Source organism: Artibeus jamaicensis, unplaced genomic scaffold (assembly GCF_021234435.1).
Source record: "Artibeus jamaicensis isolate MK-2021 breed Jamaican fruit bat unplaced genomic scaffold, CSHL_Jam_final scaffold_916, whole genome shotgun sequence".
Lineage (NCBI taxonomy): Eukaryota > Metazoa > Chordata > Mammalia > Chiroptera > Phyllostomidae > Artibeus > Artibeus jamaicensis.
The window spans coordinates 39,214,968-39,242,260 of NW_026522059.1; the positions used below are offsets into that span (position 1 = coordinate 39,214,968).

General features: G+C 37.9%; 1 protein-coding gene across 10 annotated transcripts in view; it reads left to right on the forward strand.

Moving 5' to 3' along the window:
* The first annotated feature begins 1,401 nt into the window (after window positions 1-1,401).
* The window catches only part of PDE7A (phosphodiesterase 7A), a 121,950-nt gene continuing 96,058 nt past the window's right edge, over window positions 1,402-27,293 (forward strand). For 9 of the 10 annotated variants that reach the window (XR_008390816.1, XR_008390815.1, XR_008390820.1 and 6 more), the window contains exon 1: window positions 1,403-2,263. Coding sequence is in view for 1 of the 10 variants with exons in the window: in XM_037148949.2 (XP_037004844.2) it covers window positions 2,126-2,263 (138 nt within the window). In the remaining 9 variants the exon portion in view is untranslated. Of the gene's footprint in view, window positions 2,264-27,293 lie in introns of all 10 variants that reach the window. The other variant, XR_008390823.1, reaches the window with a different exon arrangement.

The following is a 27,293-nucleotide window of genomic DNA, read 5'->3' on the forward strand; positions in this document are numbered from 1 at the left end:
AATACATTGTTTAGTTAGTGCCCTGGATCTTATTAAATGATTTAATTGAACTGAGTCTCTTAGATATTAAATGAGATAGTTATTTAGTATATATTGTCTGATATAACATCAATACTACTCTGGGTTGTTAGTTGTACCACAGAATCCGAACATTATCTGAGGTCAGTTCTGCCACTTACCTGTGTAAGATCTAGAGCAAGGTGTGTTTCCTTGAGCCTAGTTTCAATTTAAGTACTATTGTCTCAGGACTTTCTTGTTTGTTAGAATAAGAGACAGTGCTCAGCTTAATCTTAAGCATACAGTAGATGCTCAATACATCTACTAGAATTGTGGGAGTTATTAGGTTTTCAAAGATGAGCTGGATCAATTGTTGCACTAAAGGAGAGGTTACTATTTAGTGAAGACAAAAATCCATGAAACTATATTGAAAGTTGTATTTCTTTTAATAGTAGAGAGCAAATAGTCAAATACCAACGGAGGAGATAGAAAGTTTTAAGTGATATTCAAAGAATCAAATGCCATGGAAAAATGATAAAACTTCTTGCAGGCGTTTGTTGATTTATGCGATCATGAGGATTTAACACTTGATCTCATTTGTAAGGGCTATGCAGTACTTTCCCCCTTGCCAGTGGCTAGTCATAGCAAATAAGTGGAAGGGTGGGTGCCCTGAGAACAGAACCAAATTAACAATTTTTGCCATCAAGGGAGAGGTTGTTCATGCTGACATCCCTAGAGGCTGGAATGTATTTGGAACAATGGGTTGCCGTTGAAAAGCTTTGACAGTTTAAGGAGAAATGTGACAAAAGGAACCTGCCAACTTACATATCCAGCTTACAAACCAGGTCAAGAGTTCTTTAGATTCTCATGCTTTCTAAAAATCAAAGCCAACAAACACTTTTGGTAAAAGGGCAAGCAGTGTCCTTTTTTCCTTTGTTTTCTTAATATATAATCTTTACTCATTTTTTCCAGTGCACTCTTCATCAGTGTAGGTGTTTTCCCTCCACCTCTTCTCCCCCTCCTCATTCTCAGGTCCCCAATTCTCCACTAAGGCCGGGACTGCCCCGGGGCCCCGCACCTGCCAGGGAAACTCTCCAGCCCCGGCCCCACCGGGGGGCTGGGAGTGACGTAGTCGGGAGCATAGCGCCCGCGCGGCCTGCTGACGTCACTGCCGCAGCGGTCCGGAGCAAAGCTCAGAATGGGAATTCGAGGAGGGAAACACAGTAGTGACTCCGAGGTCTGGGCTGAACGGTGCGACTGCGCTGGATGCTTTGGATGTCGAGTCGCGAGGCTGGAGTCGCGCCTCTCGCACGGGCTGAACCCACCCCACATCCTCAGCTCTCTAGAACGCTAGAGTTTAGTGATAAGGGGAATGTCCCCACTCGGCGGGGCCTCGTGCGCACGCGCCTTGAGTGGGGAGCATATTGGGGAGACAGCTGGAGTAGGTGCGGATTGAGGTTAGTAGGGAAGGAGGGCGGTATGTGCCGCGAGGGAAGGTGACACAGCTCCAAACTGCAGAACAGAAGGAGGACGGTTCCCAACCTCCGCCGCTAACCCGTCTCCACTGGCGCTGCGGCGGCTCGGGGCGCGGGGCTTGCGCCGCGGCGTCGTGACGTCACGGAGGTGGCGGCCGTGGTTGGCGCAGGGTCCGCGGCTGCAAAGTGTGAATTACGCTGGGCTCGCGCCACTGGAGGAGTGAAGCCAGGCTCCAGGGGAGGGGAGGGGCAGAACGGCGGCGGCGGCGACCTGAGCTGGTGCTGCTCTTGATCCTGGCGCACCCTGGATCTTGACGCTGGTTCCAGCTCTCTTTTCTTGCAGCGCTCCCGCTCTACTCCTCCCCGCATTAGAGCCCTGGGGCGGTGGGGTTACCTTTCCGACTTTGCCGGTGCTACCCCCGCGGGCACCCCGGATCCGGGCGTTCGCGGGTCCTGTTAACTGTCGCTGCGACCGCCTAAGCGCACTCCCGCCGGCTGTCCGGGCGCTGTGCTCTGGTGGCGGAGGCGTGAGTGCGGCTTCCTGGCCCGGAGTCGGTACCCTCCAGCCCTGCCCCCGCCTCGGCCCGGTGCCCCGCAGCCGCGGCCCCTTCCCAGCGCAGGGGCCGGCGGCCGGGGCAGGGCGGACGTATTCAATGGAAGTATGTTACCAACTGCCGGTGCTGCCCCTGGACAGGCCGGTCCCCCAGCACGTCCTCAGCCGCCGAGGAGCCATCAGCTTCAGCTCCAGCTCCGCGCTCTTCGGCTGCCCCAATCCCCGGCAGCTTTCACAGGTAAATTGCAGACGCCGTGGGGGCTCACACTTGGGGGTTCTCTCTTTGTTTCCCTTTTCCCACCCGGCTTCACCCCCCGCGACAACCCCTGTCCTCGCCGTTCACCCAGACCTATCGTTGCTCATTGTTTGGGCTTTCTGGGCTTCCCCTTCGATATGATAACTCTTTCTTTTATACTCAGGACTGTCCACTCTCAGTTTCTGGCCTCCACTGGGGTGGGCTCCGGGAACCTTTGATTCTCCCCAGTACCCCCCCTCCCCATCCTTGCTTAGAGGTTTAAGCCTCAGTAATGACTTTGTTTCCCTCCCTTTCTTGATGTCTCGGTCTGGAACTTGGGCCTCTCCTCCTTAGTTGTGGCCCTAGCACACCTGTGTCCCCCTACACGCGCTCACATACACACACACCTGTGCCGAGTTCGCGCCTCACCTCCCCCAACTCCCGCGCGCCCGGTGGTGCTCAATTGGTGCTTCGGTTCTCTGAACAATAGACCGGTTCCCCGTTGCCCTACTCCCGACTCCTTCGATTCTGTAGATGGACCGTAAGTGATATCAGAGAAACAAACATCAAGAGTGTTTCCCTGAAGCTTCGGTTTCTGCAGAGTTGGTAGCCAGGAATCAGTTGTTTTTAATTTGATGAGATTTTAGGAGAGGAACTATGATGAGCACTCACAGACTTTGTTTTGAGTGGTCCAATACCAGTTTCTCCTGAGAATTTCGTGGGTTTTTTTTTCTGTTGGCCCACTTCTTAGTTCTTGCTGCTTTTGATTTCCAGATTTAAAATAGGGAGGCAAAAAGAATTTTGTTTTTGTTTACATTTGAACTGAGTGCTCTCCGTTTCTGCTGCCAGAATGTTACATGTTCATGATCATTTAATTCACATATATTTATTTTTCCTATTGGTTAATATTAATTTCTTTTAATATCTTTTCTCGCTATAATGTAAATGTCTGTGTGTTGGGTTTTTTTTTTTTTTAAACAGGTGGTGCGGAGCACCTGGTAGAGACTTTGCTAATAACAGGTGTGTCTGGTAAATATTTGTCATATGCTTCTCTGCCTAAGTTGCTTGTACAGAGAGCTGGAGCCTATATTTCGGTTTCTCTCTGAATTGTTTTTATTTGAAATCAGACTTCTTTCATAGGTGGTGTACTATTGAGGTCAGTGTCAACTTGTAAAAAGTGCTAAGTGACATTTTGAATAGCAGTACATTGTTATTTTGAAAGTTTTTGCAGTATCTACCTTTATAGTGCTGCTCAAAGCATTTTTAGGTTGCAAAATGAATGTTGAAAAGATACTAACACACTGCTGAAAAAAGTTTTTAATGGTAGTAACTTTTTTCACTTCTAAATATTAATTTTACTTTCTCAGTTCAGCAGGCACATGATTGATACCCATTTTCTGGTCCAGAAAATAAAATAATAAAAGCAATAACTAATAAATTACAAAATCTAAAATGTTAATAGTTACTTATGCTCCCTGAAGAGAATGTGAATGAGAAGGGAGATTTCAGGGGAATGAAAACAAGTAAAGCTGATGCCAGGGGTTTTACCTGATGTCTTAATTAATCCATAGAGACCAATTTTAAGTTGAACTCCTTCTGGACTCATTTCCTAATCTTAGGTTTTAATGGGTAATGGAATGTAAGAAATATGATTGTGGCAGTTAAAGCAAATCATGTAGAGTCATACCATATTTAACCCACTCTTAATTAAAACTTTTAAGAAAAATTTCTGTACCCCTAAGTCAAGTTTATTGGAATTTCTGGAAATTTGGACAGAAACGTTCCTGAATGAACAGTTTTTTTCTAGTTAGTGTTGTTTGACATTAAAATGATGGTAAACTTACTATGATGCTGAAATGGGCATGCTTATCATTACCAAGACTGTCATTTAATATCAAACATATGTTGGTAGTGATTTCTTTAGCTAGATGGGAATTTGTACTAGAAGAGGAAAGGTAAAAAATCTTGGAATCTTATTCAGAGCTCCTTTAACTAAAATATTTAGTTAAAAATTTTCTGCCCTGCCTGGTGTGGCTCAGTGGACTGAGTGCTGGCCTGTGAACCAAAGGGTCTCTGGTTCCATTCCCAGTCAGGGCATGTGCCTGGGTTGCAGGCCAGGCCCCCAGTAGGGGGTGCTTGAGAGGCAACTACACACTGCTATATCCCTTCATCTCTTTCTCTCTCTCTTCCCCTCTCTCTAAAAATAAATAAAATCTTTTTTTAAAAAAAGCTTTCTTTGTCCTTTGTTACTAAGTCTGAAGAAAGCTACAGATATTATAAAAAGTTTAGGTGGGGTGTAGTTTCATTTAAAGGACTTTAAAAAACACTTTTTTTTTTGTTTTTGTAGGCACTAAGTATAAGTGTTTTGTATTAGAGGGGTTTTTTTTTGTTTTAAATATGTTCAAAACTAGTAGTTTTTTCAGTTCACCATGATATTGGAGCCTAGCTCATGGTGATATACTTTAGCAGTTGTTGAATGAGTGAATAGGTAATGGGGTTATCTCTGAGCGTCAGTTTTAAATATGAAACAACGTAAGTTAAGCAACTTTCATCAAGATATAGCAGTAACTTATTTATCTAAAACTTGGTTTGGAACTTGTAACTATAGATTTTAACAGATTCAGGAGTTAGAAGACGATGAGCAACCAAAAATAGATTTGGCAATCTTCTTAAACCTGTGTGTTTTAAGCAGAATTCTGACGAACTTGTTTTCCAAGTAGTAGCAAATTTGAGGTGGGTAGGAGGCTGCTAAAGTCAGGTTCACTAGTAGTAGCAAAACTTGACAGCTGACACACCAAAAGCCAGGGATCAGGGGGAAAAAAGGCAGGAACTTTTACAAAGGCATGCTGGGTGCATATAGTGTCCAACCTTTTGGCATCTCTGGGCCACACTAGAAGAAAAAGAGTTGTCTTGGGCCACACATTAAACACATTGTGACATGTAATTACAAAAAAAAATCTGATAGCATTTTAAGTAAATTTATGATTTTGCGTTGGGCTGCATGCATTGGGCCTCAGGTTGGATGGACTTCCCTGGAGAGGCTTGAGTGTTGTACAATGTAATAATCAAAGTAATGTAAATAGAGCCTATTTCTTAAAATTTAAAGATTTGTACTTTTTTAAAAAAATGAAAGATTTCCATGCTAAACAATTCAAGTGTTGATTACTAAATGGACTAGTGTGAATTATCTGGAAGATTTATTTAAGTGGAACATCAGCTCTCCCAAGGATGCCAGGTAAATGAGGCATTAACTTTTTGTTGTAAACCAGGTCATGTACTACTTTCTCAAATGGTTAATAAGAGTTTTTTAATTATTTGGAAAATAGAGATAATAAAAGAAACTTGTTTTTGCCACTTTGGGATATCTTGTTGATAGCTGGGTTTAAAGATTTATCTTGCAGAATAAAGTTCTTATTTGGAAAAAATGTTGCGAGAACAGAACTTGTGTTGTTCACCATTGTGTCCACAGTGCTTTTCCTACATAGGTGCTTAGCAAAGTGTGGAGGTTGGGTTAGTGTATAATGGCAAACCAATGCGCTGCACCTGGGGTTATTGCGGTCAGATTTTCCATACACAGGAAACAAGTCTTACTTGGGTTAGAAGTTTGGGCTTAATTTTTAAAATTTATTATAAGTCTGCAATATGTATTATTACTGAACAAAATATTGGGATCTAACATGTGTTTACATGTGCATTTAATGCCAGAGTAAGCTAAATTTGACTTCTAATTTAGCATCTATGTGTTTTTTTTCTAATAGCCCGTGATTTTTTTAGAGTAGTTTGAAGCTTACGGCACAAGTGGGTGGAAGGTACAAAGGTTTTCCAGATACCCCAAACATGCATAGCTTCTGTCATAATCAGCATCCTCCACCGGAGTGGCACATCATTACAACTGCTGTACCCACATTGACATGTCGGTATCACCCGCAGTCCAAAGTTTACATTAGGGTTCACCTTCGGTGTCTTTTTAAAGCAAATATTCCACAGGTATTTACTGAACACTGTCTGTAAACGAGGCTCCTTGAGTTAGGTAACTGAGAGAGGTAAAGAATGGGCAGTTTTTTAAAAAATCACTTGTGAGTCCACCAACCTAACCAAGTTTTTTTTTATTCATAAAGATTTTCATGTGTAGTTATAGTGTACATTTGTGTTGTCTTCAGCAGTGTTCTTAGTATATGACAAATCACGAAATTCCTCTATGTGCAGAATAGTTCAAAGCCCCTGGATAAGAGGTGGTTCCTCCTTTAAGAACCTTACAGGATTGTGGTGGGGAAAATGGTATGATCATATGCGATGTAATTATTGTATTGGAGTTATCAAGGTGTGATGAGACTACACAGGTATACCTAAATTTCCTGGGTAAATTAGAGGAAGGTTCACATAGTTGAAGCTGAAGGTTATTGTAAGTGTTTCTGTTGGGTTGGTCAGAAGTCCATTATGTTTTTCCCTGTACTATACGATGGCCTCAGTAGTGCTTAGTACTTCATTTGAAACAAATTTGTTGTTGTATTGTGACAGCTGTCATATCAGTGTGCATTTTAAAAATAAAAGTCAAAATTGATGAATTTTTGTGCAGCTGTTTTAATATTGAAGGTGAAAAAATAACATTTTGAGCATGTTATGCTTCATTATTTCAATAAAGGTAAAAATGCAACTGAAACACACACACACACACACACACACACACAAGATTTGTGCAGTGTTCAAAGTGGTTTGCGAAGTGTCTTGGTACTATTGACTTTTTGGCCATATAATTCTTAGCTGTATGTCTGTTTTATGCATTGAAAGATGTTTAGCAGCATGGCCTCTACCCACTGAAAGCCAATATCGGGGGAAAACTACATTTGTAGATGAGCCTTCTAAGCTTTCAGAGCTTCCTTTTGGCTACTGGCAGGTACCCTTCCTAAGGAACCTGTGCACTGATCTTGTGGTGGACATCAGAAATGTTTCCTGCTTAGTGTTGAATAGGCATTTTGATTTACTGCTCTATGCCTCCACCTACTGGTAGGATGGCTCTTTGTTTTTTGAAGATAATGGCTAGAGGGAGGAGAGGATGAAATAGTACAGGGCAGCATTTGGGGGAAAAATAAGTTGTTAATTGGATAACTTAGTTTCAGAGGAGCCTACTGTGTTCCTCGAAGTTTTGAGCAGACCAGACTCTAGCTCGGGACCATATAGAGTACTTGGCAGAAGATTCTTAGTAAAGATGCAGCAGTCTTGGCTTCAGTAATAATATGTTTCCATTTATTGAGTACCTCCTACATGCCAAATGCTGTAATTGATGTTTTTAACCTTTAAGAAACTCTATAAGTGATATTACTCAACTCTCTCAGTGATACTACACAAGAAAGGCCTCATGTTTCACAGCCTCCCTTTAAAACTGGCTTGCTTCCTCCCTGAAGGTGAGTAGAATACAGTTAGACTTTTAGGTTTATGGGTTATAGATCTTGTTAGCTTATGGGTCTGGATTAAAAATGTAAATTTGATGATTAGAGGTGATTATTTGAAGTGATAACCTTCACTCTGGTCGTTTCAAATTATATTGGAGTACTTGTTTTCAATGTCATGTTCTAGGAGGACCAGCAGCTAAATCATACTCTGAAGAGAGTGACTAGGGTGGGGAGGTGATTTGAAACACATCGTTGATATGTAACTGAAGAAATTGGAAACATTTGTAATCTGGGGAAAAGAAGACTAAGGATTTGGGCCAGGAGGTTTGGGAATGGAGGTGGGGTAGTGGCTGGTGAGAGAGGATAGAGCTTTGCTGTCTTCCAGTATCTGAAGGACTGCCCAGGGAATGAGAGGAAGGAGAGGATTAGTTAAGATTTTGATTGGTTGTGTGTTGTTTTTTTCCTAGCACAAGAGGAGTTTATTAAGCATGTAAAGTGAAAATACAATCTAAGAGAAGATTAGAGTGGGCTGCTCAGAGAGCTGTCTTGGCCTAAATTTTAGAAAGAGTGTCATACAGGCAGAAGAAATGAGCCAGCTGGGCTGCACGGACTCAGGAAACAAGTTACAGAGGCAAAAGCAGGGCCCTTGGAGACAGATGCAGTGGGATAGTCCAGGATGAGCTGTTGCTGCTCCCCTGGTCGCTGCTTCTCCTGAGAACCTTAAAGCTTAGGAAAAAGAGCAAATGCACACACCTGAGGAAAGAAGAGGGGAGGGCACCTGCGAGCTCCAGGGAGAGCATGCCGTTGTGTGTGTTCTCAATTGCTATATCCACTTCCTGTTTTGTGAGGGCAGTTGCTGATGTACAGGAGAAGCTATAAGCTTAAAGTTGTTACTTATCCCAGGTAACACAAGTAGGTAGTAGAAGTGAATTAAACTCGGGTCATTCTCACCTCCAAGCCTGTGCATTCTCTTCTACTTCCTTTTACTGCATGGGAAAAGGATGTTACCTCAGATGATAGTATAAGGACCAATAGGTAGAAACAGTAAAGAAATCGAAAAGGAGATCTTGAGTTTAATTAACCATACTACTAATCAAAGAAATTCATATAAAAGGATGATAATCATTTTTGCTCTCGGCAAAATGATACATTTTTTAAAAGTGTATAGTTTGAAGAGTATACTTATGCAATGCTAGTGGGAATATAAATTGAAAGTTTTCTGAAAAGCAATATGGGAATTGAATAAAAATATTAATACTTAGAAAATTAGTACTTTTGCCTGATAACTTATTTTTGGGAGTTTCCTGAACAAATAACTAGAAATGTAGATAAAGATTAATCTTCAGGGCTATTCATCACTTATTTATCACTGTGAAAAATTAGAAACAATAATTTACAAATGTTTAAATTATAGTTTTATTGTGAGTACATAGTATTTATTTCTATATTAATCACAAAAATGCTTTGAAGAATTTAAAGAATACGTAAGAACATAGTTTACAAGTGACTAAATACATTTTAATATTTCTTAATATTTCTATTTTATATATTCACTAAATACTTTGAAGTATTTGAAGACTAATTGTATGGGGAATTGCTTACAACATAAACAGAAAAACAAAAATTGTGTTTAAAAATGATCACAAATGTGTACATATCTATACATCATATATGCTTGCAAAAAGAAAAAGCCAGATGTAATTCAGAATGCTAACTGAAGCTATCTTTGGATGGTGAAATTACGAGTAACTTTTAACTTTCTGTTTAAAATTTTGTGTAACTTTAGTTTTTTTTGTTTTTTTTTTAACATGAACTTCTTTTTAAGCCACAATAATCCTAGAAAAAGTCAGGCAATTTGATTTTGGGCCCAGATCTCTGACGGAAATGTCCAGAGAGAAAATGGATTTGCATCATGAGATTATAAATTCCTAATCAGTGGTTGAGTCAACAGCTTGAAAGATATTTGGAGAAGGATATTGACAAGGGCATGAACTCTTGTGGTTCCTTCCAACTCCATGATTCTGTAATTGTTTGGACTGAATTACATGCATGAAAGGCATTTTTGTATACCTCTGATAATTATAAAGATGTTGGGAAGTGCATTTAAGTACAGTTGTATTGCAGAAGAGCTATTTGATGACAGCTGGTAAAGAGATTTTGAATAATGGGAGCAGTAGAAGGAAAAGAGAAAGTTAGGAGCGGGTCCTAGGAATTGATTTCATTTGGGAGGGAAAAAATTGTCACTTTAATTTGGGAGACCAGTTAGATCATTAAGCTAGTAACAAAAGTGTATATAGGAAGAGCAGGTGGGTTTTGGTTTTCTTTTTGTGTATGTGGAAGGAGAGGGAGGAGTAGATAATACATTTACTTTAAATATGTTGAGTTCGAGTGTCTGGGGAACATCCAGGTCTGGATGTCCAGTAGCCACTATCTTAGAAGGAAGGTTAGGACTGATGATGTGTTCTGACTTTTACTATAAGGGTTTTCATATATCCTGACTTCTAGTACAAGGGTTCTCAAACATTTTTGCTCATATATCCTTTCCAAGAACTTGAAAACCAAACAAATAGAAAACTATATACTTTCTCATACATCTAGAATTTTTCCTTTCATTTTTAGTATTTGTAAACAGTGTAATGTTTGGTATACAACTTAAATCATGATTTAAAAGATACCCAAGAAAATTTTAACAATGTAATATCTTCCTTTACTTTTTTAAACATGTGAAAAGCTTTTAAGTTTAACAGAATTTTTACATTCCTTGTTTTTCTCGTTGAACTCTTTTTTTCCTATTTTGCTATCTCTATTATCCTAACGTGTCCTAATATGTTATACTGGAAAGCATTTTATCAGTTACACTATCATACTTTTCTATAAAAAATGTGACTTCATGAATTTAATCAATGGGAATAAATAGTGCTTTATTTCAGCAGTGTCACTTAGTTCTTCTGAGTTTGGGACAAAAAACAATTATAATTTAAAGTATTTAAAATTTCTTATGTCCATAAGGCTGTGTCAAATTTATTTTGTACTGAGTTATCAATACAGTGATAAAAATAATTGTCAGTAGACAATCAAAACAACATGTGAGTTATACAATTTAATAAGTATTAGATAAAACTAACACTTTACTGGAAATGCATTTATTGTAAATTATTTTCTAAAGATTTTACTTATAAATATTATTAGAAAATATGGGGTTCTGCATTTTCCTTTTTAACTTTGATAGTGAAAGTATTGAAAAATCTCATTCACAGATTTAGTAGATGGTAATAAAAAGTGTTTTGTTTTAGAAATATCACCCATTCTTCTGAGTTGACAACAAAGTGATCCACAGTTGAAATTATTTTTAAAGCTTTCTCAGGCAGCATTTGGATTTGGTTCTCCCTCAGTTTTCATGGCAGTAAGAGTTGGTGGCTCCTTGATGTGAAAAAAATGTGGTGCCCAGTCTGCAGGATGAACTCTCCTTTCAGCTCCTCAGATGTTAGTAGATCCCAGTTCCCCAGTAACTTTCAAGAATTATTGAGAATTGCAGTTTTCTTTTATGAAGTGCCAGAGGGGGAGAGATGAAATGGGAGAGCAGAGAAATGAAAACTGACTTGTGTCAGCAGAATGGTTTTAGAAAAGTGTGCGTGTGGAAGTTGAGAACCCGTTAATCAATTCTCTTTGAACTCTCCGTTCATGTATGGTTCCCAGGGTACAGACACGTGACCCACTTTGTGGACCATTGGTTTACTGTACCACCTCATGTGTTAAAAGGTAACAAAGTGTTGCTGCAGTTTACCGTTCTCCATACACACACAGAAATGATACCTTATACATCCATTATTTTTCTGGTTTTTGATTGTGTCTAATCCCAGATCTCCATACTGTAGGGCTTCTTTGGGAACATAATGATAATATTAATGCTTGAAAGGGACCTTATCAGTAGTTTAATTCATCTTCAACATTTTAAAGATTTAATGGTTGAGACTCAGTAAGATTAAGTGATTTCTCTAAAATCTCACAGTTAGAAAGTGGTTACAGCTTTAAACCTAGTTCTTCCAACTGTGAATCTGTTGCTTTTTAAAAATATAGTTCCTGCTTCCTTATAAAAGAATTGCTCTAAGGGGCAGTCTTTTCTTTACTGAACATTATGTCTTCGAGTAGCAGATCTTTAATTCTTTTACACATCTTTTTATTTATTTATTTATTTATTTATTTATTTAATATTTATTTTCAGAAAGAGGGGAAGGGAAGGAGAGAGGGAGAGAAACATCAATGTGTGGTTGCCTCTCATGTGTCCCCCACTGGGAACTGGCCTGCAACCTAGGCATGTGCCCTGACTGGGAATCGAACCGCCATCCTTTGCTTCAAAGGCCCGCACTCAATCCACTGAGCTACACCAGCCAGAGCTACACATCTTTTTATAGACTAGTGATCATTTGAACTAGTTAGAGTACATATACACTCAATTTAAAAAATGTCTTGAGTTACTTCTACTTAAAGTATTGCGTTGTCCCAAAAGTCCATTTAGCATTTTCCCTAAAATAAAAGACACATTTTTCACCAGTAACTTCACTGATTTGGATATTTTGAGTATGTTGGCTATCTCCCATGTGGTATAACATGGAGAACTCCCATGTGTTCTCAAAGTCTCTATTTGATTTCTATCAACTTCAGCTGTCTACCCAATCATGGAGCACTGTCCAGTGAGAAATCTCTAGCACAATACTTTGCAATAATACAACATAATATGCCCAAAATGTTGCATATTCTCTTCCATCTTCAACATTAAAATGGCTACAAAAAAATTCACCAATTCTGATAATTTTTTTAATGCATGGTGATCTGACAGCTGTCACAGTACACTAACAAAATTGTTTCGAATGGAGTTAAAGACAACTAAGCACAACTAGAACCATCATATGGGAAAACCAAGTGCACTTTTGGCCAACCCAATAAAATCAGAGATCAAGGAAAACCGTTAATGAAAGTATAATAGGCCAGTTGGGAAGCTACCATTTTATTGGTTAAAATTTGATTTATGTGTAACTTAACAGAAATAACCTTTTATTTCACCTATACTTCAAAACGAACTTTCAGAACTCTCTCTCTCTTGGCCCCGCACCTTCCTCTCTCCTAAACTCCAGGGACCCTTCTTTTGCTTTGTCACTTGTTTCCTGAGCCCATTTCTTCTACCTCTTTGACTTTCTAAATAAACTTTCTCTTATCACTTGGAAAAAAATTAACTTTAAGAATAAAGTTTTTTTCATTTTGGGGAATAAAACAATATTCCTGATATACAAAGAATTTACTCTGTAGCCTTTTATATGTTTTACTAGGTATGAAAGGGCAGGTAGTGAAATTTTTTTGTAACATTTTAAACTTCATTTTACTTCTTGCTTGAATTATTTGTAGTGAACATATTATTTTAAAATATGAAGTTATTCTAAGAAGAAAACTTTTAAAAACTCTAATTTGTGGGAGCAGTTTTAGGGTCACAGCAAAATTTAGAGGAATGTACAGAGATTTCCCATATACCTCCTGCTCCCATAGTGCTCGTGCACAAGTGCACGCCAGACTGGTTTGCTTGTTACAATTGATGAACCTACACTGATACATCATAATCATGCAAACACATACGATACATTAGGCTTCACCCTTGTGTTGGACATTCTATGAGTTTGGATAGATGAATATGCAGCGATTTTCAACCTTTTTTTTTTGTCATGGCACACATAAACTAATTCCTAAGGGAAAAGAGGACAGTGGCCCTCTTTTTCCTTAGTAATTGCATGCTTTAAGAATTCTTGGTGTGCATGTATCTATCATTATAATATGATACAGAATATTTTCACTGCCCTAAAAATGCTCTGTGCTCCACCTAATTATTTCCTCCTTTCCTGCTCATCTCTAGCAACTACTGATTTTTTTTTTTTTACTGTCTCCACAGTTTTGTCTTTTCCAGAATGCCATATACTTGGAACCATACAGTTTATTGACTTTTCAGATTGGCTTCTTTCACTTAGTAATATGCATTGAAGATTCCTCCATGTTTTTTCATGGCTTGATAGCTCATTTGTTTTTAGAACTAAGTAACATTCTATTCTGCTTACCACACTTTATCCATTCACCTACTGAAGAGCATCTTGGTCACTTGCAAGTTTTGACAGTTATGAAAAACTACAACTATCTGCCCACAGGTTTTTGTATGGATGTATGTTTTCAGCTCCTTTGGGTAGATAGCAAAGGAGTGTGATTCTAGGATTGTGTGGGTAAAAGTGTGTTTAGTTTGATAAGAAACCACCACGAGTAAGAAACCACTCTTCCAGAGCAGCTGCATCGTTTTACATCTGCACCAGCGATGAATGAGGATTCCTGTTGGTCTGCGTTCTCACCAGCATTTGTTATTGTCTGTGTTCTGGATTTTAGTCATTCTAACAGGTGTATAGTTGTACCATTGTTTTAATTTGCCTTTACCTGTGACCTCTGATATGGAGCATCTTTTCATATGGTTATTTGCCATCTGTATCATCTTCTTTGAAGAGGTGTGTGTTAAGGTCTGTGGCCCACTTTTTAATTGAGTTGTTTGTATTCTTGTTTGAGAGTTCTTCTTTATATTTTGGATAACGGTGCCTTATCAGATAAGCCTTTTGCAAGTATTTTCTCTCAGCCTGTGGCCTGTCTTCTCATTCTCTTGATGTTGTCTTTCACAGAATGTAAGTTCCTAATCTTAATGAAATCCAGCTTATTATTTTTTTTTCCCATGGACAGCGCCTTTGGTGTTCTATCTAAAAAGTCATTGCCGTATGCCAGGTTATCTATACCTTTTGCTAATTTTTCTTCTAGGAGTTTAATAGTTTTGTATTTTAATTTTTTTTAATGCTCACCTGAGGACATTTCATTTGCTTTTTTTAGAAGAAAAGAGAGAGGAAGGGAGAGTGGAAGGAAGAGAGGAAGGGAGAGAGAAACATCGATGTGAGAGAAGCGTCAGTGGGTTGCCTTTGTGTGCACCCAGACCAGGGATCTGTGCCCAGACCAGGGTCACTTGCTCCTGCACCCAGACCCAGGATGAACCCACAACCTAGGTATGTGCCCTGTCTGGGAACTGACCCTGCAACCCTTCAGTTGCAGGACAGTGCTCCAACCACTTAGCTACACTGGCCTGTGCTAGTTTTGTATTTTAAATTTAGGTCTATGATCCATTTTGAGTTAATTTTTCAGAGGGATATAAGATCTGTTGTTTTAAGCCATCCTTTGCCCTTGGAAACTAACACAAATGGCTTTGATGGTTTAAAATGTATTTGTTCATTCTTTGAATCAGAAGACAGTTTACTGAGTGCTTTTTATGTACGAGATATTCTGCTGGGTACATATCAGAGATAAATAAGATATGTTTCCAGCCTTCATTCTTGAAGTTTGGTCCAGTGGGAAACAGTTATGTAAATTCATAAATTACCATACACTTGATACATGTTCTCATTAGGATAGTTCATCAGTGGCAGGTGGAGCTGGGAAAGCTAGGGGATACCTTTGTGCTTGGTTTCAAAGAACTGAGATGGAACTGGAATTCTGCTTGATTCTGCCACTACCAGTGCTATCGTTACGACCTAGTTACCTGCCATTAGGACTCTTAACAGATTCCACAAAGCAATTTTTAAAATGCAGTAAAGATTATGCCACCCTCTTGGAAACATCAGTGTGTTTTTATCACAGTGAAAATAAAATTCAAACTCCTTTTCATGGTACGATCCCGTGTAGTGTGACCCCTGCTAACTTTCTGGTGGTGTTCCCTTTCACAGTGGTCTTCCTGCCGTCTGTGAACATGCCAGGTTTGGGCCCCTCTTTGACTTGGCACTTGCTTTTCCCTGAGGCTCAAGATTTTTTAAAAAGATTTTATTTATTTATTTTTAGAAAGAGTGGAAGGGAAGGAGAAAGAGAGTTAGAGAAACATCAGTGTGTGGTTGCCTCTCATGTGGCCCCCACTGGGGACCTGGCCTGCAACCTAGGCATGTGCCCTGACTGAGAATCGAACCAGCGACCCTTTGGTTCACAGCCTGCGCTCAATCCACTGAGCTACACCAGCCAGGGTCAGGATTTACCCAAGGCTCCTTGTCCTTCAAGCCTCAGTCCACTCGTTGCAGAGGAACCTTCCTTGACCATCCTATTTATAATAGCGCCCCTCCCCCATCCCTGCTCTTGTTTCGTTTATGGCACCCACCACTAACTTGATTTTGTCGCTTCTGCCCTGCTTGCGCACTCCTTGCCCTCAGCCCTGCAGCCGTAGAATGTATGGTCAGGAAGTGTGGATCATGTTTGTCCTACTCACTGCTGTGTCCCTAGTGTGCATATGTAGGAGGTTTTCCATACCGAAAAATAAAGGAAAACTTACTCTTAGCTCCATGCTTATCACGTCTGATCATGTGTCACCGTAGCTCTTTGTTATGAATCCCAAATTGTTTCCTTATAATTTCATTTTATAGTCCCACTTACTCCCCACCACTGCACCAAAATTCCTCCTTAATCTTCATACCCTTCTGAGCTGCCTTCTGTGCTGTTGGAGCTATCTTAATCTCTAAATTTATGTAATCTTATTTAAGACTGCACTGAGGTTTAGAAAAGTTGCTCAAAGTAACAAAGTAAGTGGTGTTTCAGGGGGTTGCACTCAGATCTCTCTCTCTGACCTGAACTCCTCTCTGTTGTACTGGGGTGTGGGGCTGATGTTTTTGGTGAGTGGGAGGTAAAAATCCAGAATTAGAGTAGGAGCCCTGCCATTTGCAATAAAAATAGCAAACTCTTATTACGTGTTTCTATAAGAAGAACTAGGTGATATTTGTTAAAAGGAATTCTAAAAAGGAACACTTGAATTTTTTGAATTGATGGTAATACGTGTTTGTTAGAAAGTATATGAAATATACAAAAATATAAAGAATGAAAAAGAAAGTAAACACCGTCTGGAGTCCTAATACCCGGAGATAACCAGTTAACGTTTTATAACATCTCATCCAGTATTTTCCTGTGTAGAAATAAAATATTATGGTGTCATTTTCATACATAAATCTTTCTCTAAATTTGCAGGTCATTTTCTAATGTAATTACTAGATCAAAGCATATTATCAGATTTCATATTATCAGATTTCTTGCTAGAAAGGTGATATCAGTTTATATTTCCGGGAACAACATGTGAATGCCTTTTCATTCCTTGCTAATATTTTTAGTTCTATTTCTTTGATTTTTGCTGATACTAAACTTGAAATATGTTTATTGTCAATTATCTACTATCTTTTATGGCTTATCTGTATGCATTGCCTGTTTTTCTGTTGACAACTTAGATATTTTGAATCAGTTTTTTTTTATTGTTTTATACTGATAATGAACATTTTGTCCTATTTGTGGCAAACTTCCATTTTTTTGCCTTCTTTTTAGGGGTCTACCTGCATTGCTAAACCTTTACCCGGCAAGTGTTACCTCTTTAGTGCTGTAACCATGGGAGTAAATAATTTAAAATACTGAAAATTCTATTAATAAAATATTTCACATGTAAACTTTTTGTCTTCAACATACTAATTTGATAAAGATCCCTTTTCATTTTAATAAGTTGTGTGGAATATTGTCAATAACAAATTATCATCTATTATCTCACTATATATTTAATGTAGGGTAAAAGGAAAGCAATGGGGTAAATGTTATTCTAGACTGTAAATGTGGAATTGGAGGAAGAATTTCATGCTGGGAAACCCTGGAAAATGAATGACTTGAGAACCTCTGTGTGTCACCGCTAAACTGCGCTGACCCAGCGGTTGGCCCGGTCTCTCTCCCTCAAGCAAATGTTTTTATTTGTGTAATATTAACTCAAATTTCATAGTGAGAGAACTGGAAAATAGGTCCCATTTTAGACAGTTTTTCTAAAATCTTATTTTTAAAGAGAGTTCATATTTTACAAACATTTAAAAGGGTTTTTCTGGTGGCTTATAGTAACATAGAAGATGACAGTTTGAAGATAAAGGCAAAACATAGTTTACATGAAATGTATAGAGCCAACATTTTCATTTTCATTTGATCTTTAGTGAAAATACTTCAAATTCATTTTCAGAAAAACTTTCGGGAAGTGACTTCAAGGATTTTTGTGGGTGGCCACAGCTCATTTCCATTTGAGGTGACGATTCAGTAACATTGACAAGGCTTTCACCTCTCATTTTCCCATAACCAGTGTTTTTACATTTTGGTTTTTTCTTTTTAAGTGTTAGAATACCTTAGAGCAGGATTCAAGTGGGCTAATCAAGAAAAGCCATTAATGATATGAAAATAAAATTTAAAACTTTTATGTATATTTCTTTTTAACCTTACTGTTTTAGATCCTAGTTTTATCTATGTTGCATTGAGTGCCTAAAAGTTTATGTATGCACTCACCAATAAGACTTCACCAATCCATAGGTTCTTGGAACTGTGGCGAAACATCACATGATGAAATCCGTTCTGCCATAGGCTAATTGAGATAAAATATGGCATCCTGTGAATGTTATAGTGAAATGTTGTTGTTTGAGGACCTGCTATGATTATAAATACATGCATTACAAGTTCTGAGACCACTGCCTCAGAATATGTTGATGGCCGTGAGTGCTTTCACATATACAATGCAGAAACAGATACAGTTTCAAGGGGTTCTTTGTCATACTTCTGAAATTCCTGGAGTCCCATTTAACCTGTCTTGCCTCTTGATTTCAATTAGCTGCAGCATTTTGTCTACTGATTTGACTTTTTTAACCAGCTGTGATTTTGGCCCTTAAGATTACAGCCCAGGATTAACTCTTAGAACAGCTCGCCTTGTACACTGATCTGTCCTGACTTCAGTTTGATTTAGACTATGAGCTTTTAAAAAGTGGACGCTTTATCCGACTGAGCCCAGTGCTTCCTCTATTGGGCCCAGTGCTTCACACAAAGTAGATAATCCACAAGTGTAAAAAGTTCACCAGACCTTTATGAAGTCCTATCTGGGACCCCGTCCTACTGCGTCCCTCACACTCCCTCCGAGATCCTCCTCCTGTAGTGCCACCTCATGCTCTGCGTGGCATCACTTCTGTCTCAAAGTATCTTATGCCATCTAAGGACGGCCACTGCTGATTCTTTGATGACTAAAGGATTTTTGGAGAGCCTGTTGAAGTGGTACATATTTGTATTTAGTTCCCCTCATATGTCGTTGGTTAATGACGTGGTCAGAATGAGGGACAGGTTTCCAACCCTTCAGGACTGTATAACAGGTCTCTGGGTTTCTCCTGGGTGTTAGTTGTCCTAAACTCTGTGGGACATATTACTAGGTCTATGCACCCTCTTTATTTTTTGCAGAAAAATATGCACTTGAGAGCACTAAACCAAAAAAAAAAAAGGTTATAAAATTTTGCTTGATAGAAACTGGACTGGCTTTTCAGCTATAACATCAGTGATACCCAATTGAAATATAGTGGGAGCTACATATGTAACTTAAATTTCATTGTGGCCACATTTTAAGTAGTTAGAATAAAGCAGGTGGAATTAGTTTAAATATATTTTATTTAACTAGCTATATCTGAAATATTTAACATGCAATTAATACTTTAAAAATGTTAATGATATATTTCATATATATTTTTTACCCTCACCTGAGGTTTTTTTTATTGCTTGGGACGGGAGAGCGGGAGAAACATACATAGATGTGAGAGAGACATCAATTGGTTGACTTCTCATAAGTGCCCTGATTAGGGATTGAACCCCTGACCTTTTGGTTATGGGATGACCCACCAACCAACTGAGCCTTACTGGCCAGGACTATTTAATCTGTTTTTGGAGAGCACATCTCCATTCTGACCAGCATCATTTCAAGTACTATGTAGTCATAAGTGGCTAGAGATTCTTTCATTGGACGGCATAGCTCTAGAAATAATGGTACTTTATTAGAGGAGTCACCTCTTATGTGTGTGGGGGGTTTTTTTAAAACATTTTTAGACAGACTTGTAGTTGTATATTATGGGTTCTATATATTTCCTTTCGTCAAACCTCTAATTTCTAAGAGAATTGGAAATATCAGTATACTGTATAAATTAGCTACATTTTTAGAGAGGTTATATGGTTTTGGATATGAGAAAACAGCAAAGGTTTTAGCAGCTCTATTTTTTGTTGTTTTGTTGTTTGGACTGGGCTGTTTTAGTTTCTTGTTTTTTTGTGGGGTGGGAACTTTAATTGTGAAAGCTGTGCTTTTCATTATGGGGCCAGCTCTCATTCTTCTTAAAGATTTTAGAAGGAGGGACGTTTTTGGGTGAGAAAAAGCATAAGGCTTCTTGTTAGGTCAGGTTCTAGTACATGTGCTTGCATTGAGGCTTTCTCTAAAAATACATATTTTTTTTGCATTGAGGCTTTCTCTAAAAATACATATATAACATAAGCAAAAAGGTGTTGTTTTTTTTTTAAGTAGAACAAGTTTATTCAGTTATATGGAACCAGTCTTATTTGCTTAAGGCTGCTGGCTAGTGCCCTTCAGTAACACAAATAGATAATTCTTCGTTTGTTAAAGAAAGAGTACAATTGCCAGATTATAGACTGAGTACTTTGGATTGGCCAGAGGATCCATGTTTTACGCCAGTATGAAAGTGGACTGGATAAAATTCTTAAAGTTGCATTTAATTTAATTCAACAATTTCAACTTTAAACAATAGTATTGAAAGTTTGAAAAGGAGTAATTGTTCATAATCATACAATCATGACAGTGTTTTTATGTATTTGCCATGTTTTATAACATTTTAAGATAGTTGTGATAAATGGGCACATTTAATTTTGCAGCTTTTTGGAATGTGTAACTTAAAACAGGGAATTATAATGTTACTTACAAATTAGATAACATTTTATTTTGTTGTCATACAATGGCCTGGAAACAGGCACCAGCTGGTGAAGTGATTCCATTCTACAGCATGAGACAAAGATCCACCTGCCGTGGCTGTTTGTGAATGCTACCAAGCCATACTCAGCCCATGGGAAGAGGAAAGAGGAAGTTCAGTCTGCTGTTAAGGAGGTGGTGGGAAGTGTGTGGTACCTCTTCACTCTCGTTGAGTTGGTAAGAACGTGGCTCTACCAACTGTAAGGAAGGCTGTAAGAGAGAAGTAACATTATAGGAACATGCCTTATACAGCTTCCTCCATATTTTGGGTTATCTCCTTAGGGTAGTTTTCATAGAACTGAGATTGCTGGTCCAAACAGTAGGAATATTTCAATAGAATTTTTATTTCTACATTATTTTTCTAGAGCAACCATTTCAGTACTCTGGAGATTGACTAAAGGCTGATAGAATAAAACTTGGAAAAGTGTCATGACTTTCTACCCTACTCTGTCCAGGTTTGGTTTGCATGGCGGCTCTGCCAGCAAGAAGTCGGCCATAAAGACCTCGGCTTGAAGATGGCTTAGCTCAGCTCTTTGGGTGGTGATGCCCAGTGGCATTGTCTGTGGATGCAAATTTTCACAGGTGCGAGGGAAGGCCTGTAGCTCATCTCAAGGAGCTTGGGATTGCAGTACAGTTTGGGGCAAACATATTCTTGGATGACATTACACATAAGCACAGGAATGACCCAAGAAGGCCCAAGGTATTTATATAATTTTGCCCTACCCTGGAGTTGTGTGCATGCACCTAGTAGACTTGAAAGGGCCCTGTGGAAAGATAAGCCTGGGGCAAACTTGAAAACAGACTGAAGTTCAAGTGAGCTGGCTCCCCTACCCACATACATATCTGTTGACAGAGGTCAGGGCCTTCCTGGCTTGAGATGTTTGAGCATAACCTTCATCTGATTACAAGTTGATCATTAAGTTATGCAAATGATCTTTAAGCCCTAAGAAGCCAGGCTTAAAAATAAAAACCAGAATATATTTAAAACAAAACTGAGCAGAGATAGTGACTGCATACGACAGGGAGACAGATTTCACATATGTAGCCCAGGCATGATGTTAACCAAAAACAGTGACAGTTATTTTAAGGGGGGAAAGAATAAGAATACAGAGTTGTCACAATACAGTATATAAAATCTATAGATTTAACAACAAAATTACAAGCAAGTAAGGAATTAGGAAAGGAATTAGGGGGGAAAGTAGTTAAAAAAAATTGTTTTTCAGTGTTCCCAAATGTTGGCTTTAGTAAAGACTTCAAATCAACTATTATAAGTATATTAAAAGAGCTAAAGGAAACCATGTTTAAATAATTAAAGGAAAGTGTAACAGCAGTAAGTCAACAAATGGAGATTCATAAAAATGACTAAACACAGTAAAAGAGTAACAACCACCACCAAAAGAACCACCCCTAGATATGATGTCATGAGAGGGTGCTTCACTTCTGCTATAGTATTCTTTCCCAGGACTTAAAACCAGAGTCTGAGCATGAGAAAACAACAAAGTGAAACTCGGGCTTATTCTACAAGAGCTCCCGACCAGTACTCTGGGAAGCTGTCAAGGTCAGGAAAAACAAGGAAGAACTGTGAGATTATTCCGGATCGTAGGAGACCAAGGAGAAATGAGGACTAAATGCAATATGGTATCCTGAATTGGATCCTGGAAAAGAAAAAGGACATTCATGGAGAAACTGATGGAATTTGAATGAAATAAATTATCGTTTTGTACTGAATGTTAATTTCTTTCTTCTGGCAGTTTTGTACCAATGTTAATTTCCTGCTTTTGAGAAATATACTATATAGTTATCTAATAAGATATTAACATTAGTAGAAGCTGGATAAAGTGTATACAGCAACTCTCTATATTGTTTTTGCAACTTTTCTGCAAATCTAAATTCATTCCAAAGTAAAATTAAAAAAATTAAATGGAAATTCTGGACTTGAAGGAAACAATACCTGAAGTGAAAAATACACTGGAATGACTCAACAGCAGTTTTGAGATGCTAATAAAAAGAATCAGTAAATGTAAAGATAGACCAATAGATGTGATTCAGTTTGAAAAACATAGAAAAATGATCGAAGAAAAACGAGCAGAGCCTCAGAGAAAACATCAAGCATATACGTATGTATAATGGGAGTCCCAAAAGAGAGAGAGAGGTAAAGACAGTAGTCTTTTGAGAAACTTTTCAAATTTGATGGAAAACTTTAAACTGCGCATCCAGAAGTTCAGTGAACCTCTGTAGGATAGCACGAAGAAACCCACACCTGCATAGTCTCTCTGTTAAAAGAGAAAATCTCGGATGCAGCAAGAGAAACAGAACTCTGTCCTATGTATAGGGGAGCATCCATGTAATTAATGGCCGCCTTCTCATCAGAGTCACTGGAGGCCAGAATGTAATGGAATGGCATACCCAAAGTTCTGAAAGAAAAACAACTTTGTCTGAATAATTGTGTGTTTACCAAAGCTATCATTCAAAAAAAATGATGGTGAAATAAATACATTTCTATGCAAAGACAGAGAATGTGTAGAAAGCAGACCTGTCTTGCAAGAAATACCAAAAGAAATTCTTAAGGGTGTCAGGAAATGAACCAGATGGTAACTCAGATTCACAGGAAGAAATGAAGATATTGGAAAGTAAATATGTAGGTTAGTCTAAAAACTTTAAATACCACATTTCTTCTCAATTATTAACTTTTATAAAAAGCATGGAATTCTATCCAAAACCAAATTTAGCATCTGTAGCATTTCACTCCCTCCCCACCCTCACCGTGTTACACTTCACTCACCTAGTTGGAAACACATGTTCCCACTGTTTGCCTTTTGGCTTCTAGCATCTCTCAAGTTTTGGTTTTAGGGTTCCTTTCTACTCTAAAATATTTTTGAAGACCCCAAAGAGCTTTTGCTTATATGGTTTATGTATTGCTATTTTTCTGTATTAGAAAATAAAAGAATTCAAATACTATTCATTTAAAAATAATAATACCAAGTCCATGTTACCATAAATTTTTTTAATGAAAAAGTATATGTTACCCAGCAAAAGAGTTAGTGAGGAGAATGTCATTGATTTACCCTTTTCAAGTCTCATTAGTAGAAGACAGCTGGGTTCTCATATAGTTTCCGCATTGACTTTGCTTCCATATTTTGTATGGCTGAAGTATATGAAGTAAATCTGACCTGACTCGGATTTAGTTGAAAAAAGGGAGGTGTATTTTAGTAGCCTTTCCTTATAATTGTGAATATTTTTCTTTGATACCAGAACTCAAGAAGTGGTAGTTTCATAAAGGTTGTTGCAACTTGGAATCTGAAACATATCAGTGAATTTTTAAGTTCATTGTTATATTAAGCCATATATTTTCTTACATTAAAACTCATTGTTCCTGTTTATTCGCCATGGCCAGTGTGGCTCAGTTGGTTGGAGCGTTGTCCTGTAAACCAAAAAGGTCACCAGTTCTGTGCCCAGTCAGGGCATGTCCCTGGTCAGGGTGCGGACAAGAGGCCACCGATTGATGTTTTTCTCCAATATAACCCTCTCTCCCTTCTCCTCACTCTGAAACTCAGTAAGCATATCCTCAGGTGTAAGCATTTAACAAAAACAAAAACATTGTTCCTGTTTATTTCTACAGGATAATGGGATAAACAGAAATTTTCTGTCTGAAGTAATTACATTGGGAAAGAAACTATTAGGGTAATGTCTTTCAAAATGGATTTTTAATTAATTAGTCCTCAAGATTTCTGAATTTAATGCCTCCTATAAATTGGGACTTAGTTTAAATTCCTGGAAGCTAGAATCACAGCTTATCTTTATTTTTACTATGTACTTAATTTAAAACTTAGTTATTTCATCATGATATAGTTGGTCCGAAGGTTGTGGGCTGCTGTTAAGCTCACCATGATCGTTATTATTATAATTGTAAAAGTTATACCTTCTTGTGATAAAATTAAATAATTCAGAGGGATGTAAATTAAAATTAAAGTCATTCTCTCCCTATCAATTCCCCATAGATAATCCATGTTTATAGTTTTTTTAATGCTTTTCCTGAAAGTTTGCTCACATATCGACAGCTTGATCTGTATTGTGCAGTATGTAAACATAATCTTTTTGAAGCAAATTGAGTCATACACGTTCTATAAATATGTATATTTTGAACATCTTTGTATCAGTATAATTCTCTTTTCAATTATTTATGTTACTAGTTTGGTTAGCAGAAGAAAAAATGTTAGTAATAAAGTACCTATTTTAAATTAGTTTCTCCTCAAATAGTGTTCCTGATCCTTTGTTAATAACACTTTCATTAGTCAAATACAATAAAATAAGTTGTAAGCCAAAACTGCATACTGTAGAGTATGCCGGTTTTTGTGAAGTTCATGAGTGTGACATTAGAGAACTCAAAGCTATTGATGGTTAGACTGACATTTGAAGAGAGAAAAGTATCAGGGGTAACGACTACTAGATGCTTTCCTCCCCTACCCGACCTCGTATGCGAGTGTGTTATTCAAAAGAACTTACCATTGTCAAAAACTCCCCTCTTTCCTCATTGGGATTTTTACTGGAATTATTTGAATTTGTAGTTTGGGCAAATTGGCATTATTAGTATTAATCTACATAAAGTGGTTAGAGCAATGCCTGGCACAGAGTAAACAGTCAGAAGAGACAAGCTGCTATGCTGGATATTCTTTTCGCCTCCTCAGATATATTCTTCCTTCTCTCCGTCTTGCTCTGTGCATCAGGAGACTGATGTCTGTGGAATGCGACATCTGGGCTCTCTAGCCTCTGCCTTCTTGTTGGATTTGGTCAGTAGAAGGTCTGGTAGGAGAGAGAAGACTGGGAAGAAAGAGAAGTTAGGGTATATTTCCCAGCTCTTCACCTCGTAGGGCTGTGTTTGTCTACCTAAGGCCACAACTTCTGCCAGATGGTTCTTCCATAGTGAGAGTCCTTGTTACAGGGTCTGGTAGTTAGGTGGGAACAGCTTCCTGCTGTTCCTAGGCCCTGGGAGCTTCACCCACCCAGACCTTAGTAAGTAGTTCTTCATTAATTTCTCTTCAGTTCCTCCTTTGAGTGTGCCATCAGTTTCCTGCTGGGAGCCTGGCTGATAAAGCTGCTCTCATCCTAGTATTGAATCTTGCTATTCAGTATTCTTTGAGATCCTTCAATAGAAATTAAAATTATCTTCATAGAATCCTTTATCAATGTTGTTGTTTATACCCAGGTTTGTTTTTCCCCTAGGTTTATTTTTATTTGGTTGCAATTTCAAGTGGAATCTTTTTTTTTTCAGTATCTTTTCTAATTGTTTGTAGATAAAATATTGATTTTTGTATGTTAATTTTGCAATGGGCTGCATACTGAATTTTCTTATTGTTTCTGATATTTAGTACCTTGTTTATTTCATAATCACCTGCAAATTCATTACTTGCAAATAATAATTTTTCCTTTCTATCTTTATTTTATTAAGAGTATCTACTTGGGTGATAAAAATGCAGACAACTGTAATTGAACAACAATAAAATAATTTTAAAAAAGTATTTGGGAATGGTTAGTTATTTTATTCAAATGCATTTATTCAAAAGTTTTTCACCTTTCATCTACGTATTGAAAATTATCTTAGTGAATATTCTAATATTAAATTACCCTTATATTTCTAGAATGATTCTTACCTGGTTAAGATACATTATTTTCTTAATTGTTTTAATCATTAACATTTTGTTTAGGACTTTTGCAGAAATCTTCCTTCCAGAAAAAGGTCTATAGCTTTCTCTCTCCCCATCCAGTGTCACAGTGTGGTGATAGTACTCTGTTGCTACCATCCTTGTATTTTTCGAAGCAAGTTAATAACAGTTAAGCAGAAAAGAGATTTTTTTTTAAAATACAAAGACTTTTAAAGCAGTGAGGAAATTAACTTGTTACCAGGGAAACTGGCATCATACATTGCTGGTTATAAGGCTGTGTTTTTTAGAAAGTTTAATGAAGTATAGTTGGTAAAAATTTAAGATATGTGTGTAATCTTAAGATGTATTAGGTTGGCTGAAAAGTTTGTTTAGTTTTTTCCCTACTGGCTTTGTGGTACTTAGTTGTCTTTAACTTCATTTGAAACAATTTTATTAGATTGTATTGTGGCAGCTGTCATATCAGTGTGCATTTAAAAAAACCAAAATTGGTGAATTTTTGTGCAGCAATTTTAATATTGAAGATAGAAGATAAGCAACATTTTTGGCATGTTATGCCTTATTATTTCAAGAAAGGTAAAAATGCAACTGAAACGAAAACAAAACTTGTGCAGTATATGGAGAAGGTGCTGTCGCTGATCGAATATGTCAGAAGTGGTTTGTAAAGTTTCTTGGTATTATTGACATTTTGGCCAAGTAAGTCTTTGCTGTGGGGCTGTCTTATGCATTGGAAGATGTTTAGCAGTACCCCTGGCCTCTACCCACTAGAAGCCAATAGTGGGAGATAGCCAAGGTATTCAAAATACTCAAATTAATGAAGTTATTGGTGAAAATGAAAAATGTGTCTTTTATTTTATGGAAAAAAATAAATGGACTTTTTGGCCAACCCAATATATGTCAGATATGAAGTGGTGATATAAAATAACATCTTTCACTCAATAGTCCTTTCATCTGCTTTATCTCATCCTGTGAAAGGAAATGAGTAGGTATTACCCCATTTAACAAATGTCAAGGTTTATGTTTAAAGGGAATGTTACTTGTTAGAGGTTATGTGGCTAAGAGGTTTACCTCTAGCCCTAGAAACCAAATCTTCAGACTGA